The 6,559-nt window shown below is 63.5% G+C and overlaps 1 protein-coding gene across 2 annotated transcripts; it reads right to left on the bottom strand.

Moving 5' to 3' along the window:
- Nucleotides 1–203: 203 nt before the first annotated feature.
- On the bottom strand, nt 204–2,514 carry AANAT (aralkylamine N-acetyltransferase). 2 transcript variants are annotated; one of them, XM_059668307.1, is made up of 5 exons: nt 2,332–2,514; nt 2,091–2,139; nt 1,447–1,653; nt 1,012–1,166; nt 204–506 (listed from the first exon to the last, which is right to left on the bottom strand). In XM_059668307.1, the coding sequence occupies exons 3-5, from the start codon at nt 1,607–1,609 to the stop codon at nt 204–206; spliced, it is 621 nt and encodes a 206-aa protein (XP_059524290.1). In that variant the 5' UTR covers nt 1,610–1,653; nt 2,091–2,139; nt 2,332–2,514. The 2 variants fall into 2 exon arrangements, with proteins under 2 accessions (XP_059524290.1, XP_059524291.1); XM_059668308.1 differs by lacking the exons at nt 2,091–2,139; nt 2,332–2,514 and having other exon boundaries at nt 1,447–1,744.
- Nucleotides 2,515–6,559: the final 4,045 nt, after the last annotated feature.

The raw sequence follows: 6,559 nt of genomic DNA, 5'->3' as shown, positions 1-6,559 counted from the left end.
CAGGATCTGAGCCCACAACCTGGGCCTGTGGCCTGACTAGGAATCAAACAGTGACTTCCTGGTTCATAGGCCCAACCACTGAGCCACACCAGCTGGGCGTGGCCTTTCTCTATTTCACCCCTCCCCCCTGCCTGGGAATCCTGGTGGAGCTGGGGGAGGATGGAGAGCCCCCCTCGGCCCGCCCCCCCCCCCCCCCAGCCCGCTCAGCAGCTGTACCTCCGCAGGGAGGCGTGGCCCTGCAGCGAGCACTGGAGCTCCGTGAAGGCCAGCGGGCCCACGGACACGGCGCAGGGGCCCACGGGGTGGAAGCCGAACCGCGCGTAGAAGGGCACCAGCGCGTCCTCGCACATGAGCACGGCCCGGCGCACGGCTGGCTGGCCGCCCAAGTGGCACAGGTAGCGCCACAGCAGGAGCGAGCCCCGGCCCTGCTGCCGGAAGGCGCGGTGCACGGCCAGCACGTGCAGGTGGGCCGTGTGGCCCCCGGGCCGGTGCAGCAGCAGGGCCTCCTGCGGGCGAGAGAGGCGTGCGGCCACGTCACCTGTGCCCACACCTCAGCAGGTGCCCCCAGTCTGGCCTCTCCCACCCAAGGAGGACCCCAAAGTGAATAAATACCCCCACTCCCGGCCTCATGGCAGGCCCTTCGCGAGGGCTCTGGAGACCCCGTGATCAGGACCTCTTGCCCCAGAAGGGGACCCACAGCCTGTGCTTCTGTCTGTTTTGGAGGAAGAAGCAGTTCTGGGCTCCCCGCCCTCATCTGGCTGGGTGAGCGGGGCCAGGGCCGGGGTGGGGGCCGCTCCCAGGGGTTTCCTGGAGCTGGGCATCGCCGCCCTGCCCTCACCTGAGCATCCCTACCCCCCCCACCCTCACCTGAGCATCCCTACCCCCCCCGCCCTCACCTGAGCATCCCTACCCCCCCCCACCCTCACCTGAGCATCCCTACCCCCCCCCGCCCTCACCTGAGCACCCCTATCCCCCCCACCCTCCCCTGAGCACCCCTCCCCCTGCCCTCACCGGTGTGAGCCTCTCCTCGTCCCACAGCGAGCCGATGACGAAGGCCACAAGGCGGCCCTCATGGAAGCAGCCCAGGGAGAGCTCGGGGCACAGGGTCAGGAAGCGCCGGAGCTCGTCGAGATACAGGGGACACACGCCCGAGACGGAGATGAACGCTGCGGGCGGAGGCCCGGCGGGTGGCTCAGAGGGCACCGTGCCACACGTCCACCCCAGCCCTCCCCGCAGGAAAGCAGGGGGTTCGGGGCTGCACACACACGGGAACACACGGGAGCACACACACACATGGGAACACATGGGAACACACACAGGAGCACGCACACACACGGGAACACGCACACAGTCTGACACTCTCACTCCATAGGCCCTGAACTGCGAGGGTCTCCTCCCCCCGGGAGCTGCAGCTCCGGCACCAGCCCCAGGTCGGGGGCTGCTCACCTTCCCGCTCGATCTCGAACACGCCGGCCGCATCCTGGGGGGTGAGGCAGCGGAACTCGCTGGCGGGGAGCGTGCGGCGCCGCTGGCAGCCGGGGGGCTCGGGCATCCCAGGCGGCAGGCGCAGGGCCACGGGCGGCAGGCAGTGGATGCTCTGCGTGGACATCCTCGCTGCGGGGCCCCTCTGGGCGCCCGGGCTCAGGGACGCCTCTGCGGGAGATGAAGGTGCTGGCACCTGTTGTGTTGGTCAGGGGTCTGGTCGTCCTCTCCAGGCGGGAGCGGCCAGAGTGAGGGTGCGTCTTGCCTCTTTTGTAGCTGCACCTGGGGTGGGGCCAGCCCCAAAGCACATTCCCCCGTGCCTGCCCCCGCCTCCCCGCCCCCGCTTCCCCTCCCCCACCGGCTGCTTTGGGGATTAAACACGGGTGCTCTCCCCACCCTTTCCTCGAAGCCAGAAGTACCCACAGAGCGGCCCTCGCTGCGATTCTGGCCTCATTGCCTTCCGGGCATCGGAGCCCAGGAGAGCAGGAGGGGTGGGCAGGGCTCAGGGGAGCCCAGGGCACCCCGACAGTGTTGCCCCAGGGAGGAGGGACAGGAGCCTCCACGGGCCACTCTAATGCAGCTGGGGGGGCGAGGGGGGCTTGTCTTACTTGCTCAGAGTCCTTTGGGTACAGGATGGTGTAGCCTCAGTCCTCAGCCCTAGAGGGAAAGCCCCTTAATCAAAGTAGGTCCTTGGGGAGCCCACCGTTACCCGGTGGCCTTGGGGTGGTTAGGAGGGGGAGTCGGGTATGGGGAAGGGCCAGATAACCCCCTGTTCCACCCTGGCTCACTTTTCTTTCTCCCATGACCCCTGCAGATGTACAGCTCTTAGAGGAGGCCACCCCCGCTTACCTTTGGTACCCTGGACGGTGTGGCTCAGTGGATAGAGCCTCAGCCTACAGACCAAAGGGTCCCAGGTTCGATTCCAGTCAAGGGCACGTACCTTGGTTGCAGGCTCCTCCCGGGCCTGAGTGCTGTTTGAGGCGCACACAGGAGGCAACCAATCGATGTGTTTCTTTCACATGGATGTTTCTCTCTGTCTTTCCCTCTCCCTAAAAATCAATGCAAAATGTCCTCCGGTGGATTAACAACAAACAAAACCCCTGGCTTCCAAACTTGCCTCCGCCTCCACCTCCCCTCACCGCGTCTCAAAGCCCCAAGCAGGATATGCCTGTCCCCGCAGGCTGGGCACCGGGCGGGGGTCCCACCCACCAGGCCAAGCCCGACACTCCCCCCGCAGAGCCAGTCACCCGGGTGCGTGCACAGGCGCAGGCCCGGGGAAATCCGGGCGCTGAGGTGCACGGCTGTGGGGGCAGGTGGCCCGGCCCCACATGATGCGCTCAGAGGTCTCTAATCCCCCGCCCGCCTCCCAGGTTCACCAGCAGGAGGGAGCAGTCTCTTTAATCCACACCACGCCTGGGCCAGCGAGGATTAACCCGTTTCATAGGGAGCCAGACACCAGCGAGGCGAACGGGCCGGCGGAGACCACCACCCGCTTCACAGGGCGCTCGGGGTGAAGAACAGCGAAGCGGCCGGCAGCCCAGGTCTGCCTCCCGTTCCCCGCTGGGCCCAGTGCATTCCTAATGGCCGGTCCCCGTCTTCATGGCTCTCCTGCTGCTCCACAGACAGTGTCCCCAAGTCAGACTCCACCCAAGCGAAGGGAGGAGACCCTAAATCTGGCCCCGGGGGTGCAGGTAGAGCCGATGAGCCTGGGGAGCGGGCGGGCCTTGCAGCGGGGGCTGCGGCAAGCCACTGTGAGGGCTTGATCCCTGGCACCCTCCATGTCCTGCCCGTGAAAATTACCCCCCGCTCCCCGTCACATGTGTAACCAAAGTCTGGGTCCCTAGTGGGACACTTTCGGGAGCACCAAACCCACAGGTGCCACTCATTCCTCACGCTCCCCACTCCTCGTGCCCTGTCCAGCTGTCACAAAAACAAACAAGCGAAACGCTCTGAGGGTTCTCGCCCCTGGCCATCCTGATACCCCGCCTGGCCTCCCACGCCCGCCACCCCCCTGGTGCTTCACCCCGCGGTGGTGCGGCCTCCACTGGGAGCCTCGGGCAGTGCCCACTAAAGCTGGACATGCCCCCAGGAGCACGATCCCACCCCACGTACCCGCCACACACTAAAGGAGCAAGAATATTCTCTGAAAGCAACCCAAAGGCCATCCACTATCGAAGGGACTGTGGGATATACACAAGATGGAAGGTTATCCAGAAAGGAGAGCGAGCAAACCCACCCAGCACCCAGCACCCAGCACCAGGGGCGAATGACTCACTCAGGCCACAGAGGGCAGGGGCGGTCCCACGGGGGTGTGGCTGCCCGAGGCGGGCTTCAGGCTTCGGGGGCTGGAAATGTAAGGAGTGGAAGGCTGCTCAGCTGGGGGAGGTGGAGGCCCAGCAGGCTGCCTCCCTGTGCACTCCTGCACCTGAGTGTCCCCTGGGAGTCTATTACATATTCTCGAGATTGCTCCAGTCCGACACCCGCCCAGGTTCCTTGACTGCCAGGGACCTCGGCGCCACCGTTCCCAGCACCTGGGGTGAGTTCCTGCTCCGGGAAACTGCCTCCTGCTCTTGCGTCCCCCGCCCCACCCAGGCCTGTCTCTCAGTCCCGGAGACTGCCCCTGCCCCCCTCCTCCCCTTCAGCTCACGCCTCTCCTGTGACCTGAGCTCGTCCCTTGTCAGTACCCACCCCTGTCCTTCCAACACATGCCCCTCCTGCCCCATCAGGGCCTGGCTCCCACACCCGCCCAGCAAGGCTGATCCCCGGCCCACCCATACCAGGAGAGCCTGTTCTCACTCAAGATCCGTGATCTGTGATCCGGGAGGGACGGCGGTGTCAGCCCTGCCCCTGCTGCTGGCCCACGTGGTCCTGACACAGAGGTGACCCCAGACCAGCCCGGCGCCTCCACACACCCACCCTCATCCCCTTCTCCCAGGTCCTTCCGCCGTCTGAGGCCCAGCAGCACCCCCTCCATCGGCCACAACAGACCCCCGCAGAGTTGACCAGAAGACCTCCTCAGGCCGGGCCTTCAGGCCTGGTGCCCGGAACACGTCCAGGACCTGGGCTGGGCACCTCCCACCTCAAGATCCCAGCAAAGGCCTCTGTCCACCTTATACATACTCTATGGCCCGCCCTGCACCCCCTGGTGGCCGATCACGAGCTCCTGGAGCCGCCAGAGAAGGGTGGGCAGGCCGTTCAGTCGGCCTCTCTTTGGATCGACTGCCACATGGTCCTATTCTTGCCCCGAGAACAAGACGAGACAGTATATTAAACAGGGCTAGACCGCGGGCAGCAGAGGTGGGGCGGGTGATCACGGGCCTCGGATCAACTGGAAGACAGCGCTCGGACAGCGGGAGTAACAGAACTTGTCCCTAGTCCCAGGCGTGGCGAGTGATAATCAGCTGAGGCATTCCAGAGCACCCGAGCACCCCGACACCACCAGCGTGCCGCCCCTCCCCCCCCCGGGCCCGTAATCAAGTCCACCGACCAACAGTGGCCGCAGGAGATGTAGGTTGTGGGTATGGCTGCTAGACTTAGCAAATAAAGGTCTGAATTTCAGGTAAGCAACAAATAACTTTTTAAAGTATGTATGCCCGGTGCGCTATTTGGGACGTACTTACACTAACGCACTGTTTACCCAAAATTCTGATCTCATGAGTGTCCTGCATTTTATCTGGAAACCAGATTTGTGAGGTCTGAGGGAGGACGGTCGGCACAGGCCGGGGAAAGGGCAGTGAGAGTCAGGAAGAGCCGGGCACCCTGGCGGGGGGTGGAGGGAGGCGGGGAAGGGATGCGTGTCTGAGCCTCGGGTGGGGCGAGCCCTTGGCCTCCAAACCCCTACAGTGTACATCCTGGTCTGAGGCCATTGGCCATTGCTGCCACCGACTCATCCCTCCTTGCTTCAAACCAGCTGTTTGCTCTCACACCGGCTGCACGTTGGAATCACCTGGGAGCTTCGGAAGATCCTAACACCTGCGTCACCGCAGAGCCTCTGATCTCTAAGTTCTGGGGAGGACACCTGGCACCAGCTGTTGTTAAGGGCGAGATTCCCCAGGAGCAGACTTTCCGACTCTTGAGTTCTGCGTGGAGACCGTTGGTGGGAGTGCGCTCAGGCCAACACCTGCGGGGACAAGGTCCGCAGACCCGGCGGAGGAGGGAGAGGTGAAGCTGGGGACGTGAGTGTAGCAGAGCCTTCAGCCGCCCCAGGAGGGGCTCGGAGCCGGGGTGGCCCTTCCCCCAGGTCCTGAATGGAGGCGCCAGGGCGGCTTTGTTTCTCATGCAGACCATCATTAAAGGGGGGAGGCATCTTTTCTCAGCCAAGGGCAGTCCTCGGACAGGGATGCAGCTCTGAGCCTTGGCAGCCAGCGCCTGGCAACTGGGGGACGGAGCTGTCAGACCTGGAGGAGAAAGGGGGCTGTGCCCCACAGCACCCACTGCACGCCCATCTCCCCAAAGGCGACCGACCCCTGGCAAACAGAGATGGCGCTGCAAGTGTGGCAGCGTGCCACTCACAGGGGTCTCCCAGCCACATGCTGACCCTCCCGTGGAGGAGGGCACTCAGCTGGGGGACTTTCTGGGGGGTCTTTGAAGCCTCCTTTGCATAGATTGGCTGGTTCACTGCTGGGCTGAGTGGGGCCCAAACTAATTCGGGGTTCAATATCTGTCATAGTGCAGAAACGTTTCCTCAGGAACCTTCTAGACCAATGGTTCTCAACCTTCCTAATGCCGTGACCCTTTAATACCGTTCCTCACGTTGTGGTGACCACCAATTTCATTGTTACAAATTGAACATAAAGCATGGTGATTAATCATAAAAACAATATGTAATTATATATATGTTTTCCGATGTTCTTAGGCAACCCCTGTGAAAGGGTCGTTCGATCCCCCAAGGGGTCGCGACCCACAGGTTGAGAACCGCTGTTCTAGACCTTCCGGCATGATGTCACAGGCAAGAAGCGATCGCCACCTTCTGGAGGGAGAAGGCACCTTCGGCTCCCGGAGCCGCTGGACTCACTCTGTCCGTCCAACAGGAAGATGATGTGAGCCCCACGTGCGATCTGCAGTTTTCTAGTAGCTA

The sequence above is a fragment of the Myotis daubentonii genome, chromosome 16 (assembly GCF_963259705.1).
Source record: "Myotis daubentonii chromosome 16, mMyoDau2.1, whole genome shotgun sequence".
NCBI classification, from domain to species: Eukaryota; Metazoa; Chordata; class Mammalia; order Chiroptera; family Vespertilionidae; genus Myotis; species Myotis daubentonii.
The sequence above is the reverse complement of the archived record's forward strand: the minus strand, read 5'-3'. Positions and strand labels throughout refer to the sequence as shown.

Excerpts from the sequence above, each read along its gene's own strand:
- AANAT (XM_059668307.1), bottom strand. The coding sequence starts at position 1,609 with ATGTCCACGCAGAGCATCCACTGCCTGCCGCCCGTGGCCCTGCGCCTG. Across the intron at positions 1,167-1,446 it reads GTTCGAGATCGAGCGGGAAG|CGTTCATCTCCGTCTCGGGC; the intron begins GTGAGCAGCCCC and ends CTCCGCCCGCAG. Across the intron at positions 507-1,011 it reads ACGAGGAGAGGCTCACACCG|GAGGCCCTGCTGCTGCACCG; the intron begins GTGAGGGCAGGG and ends TCTCGCCCGCAG.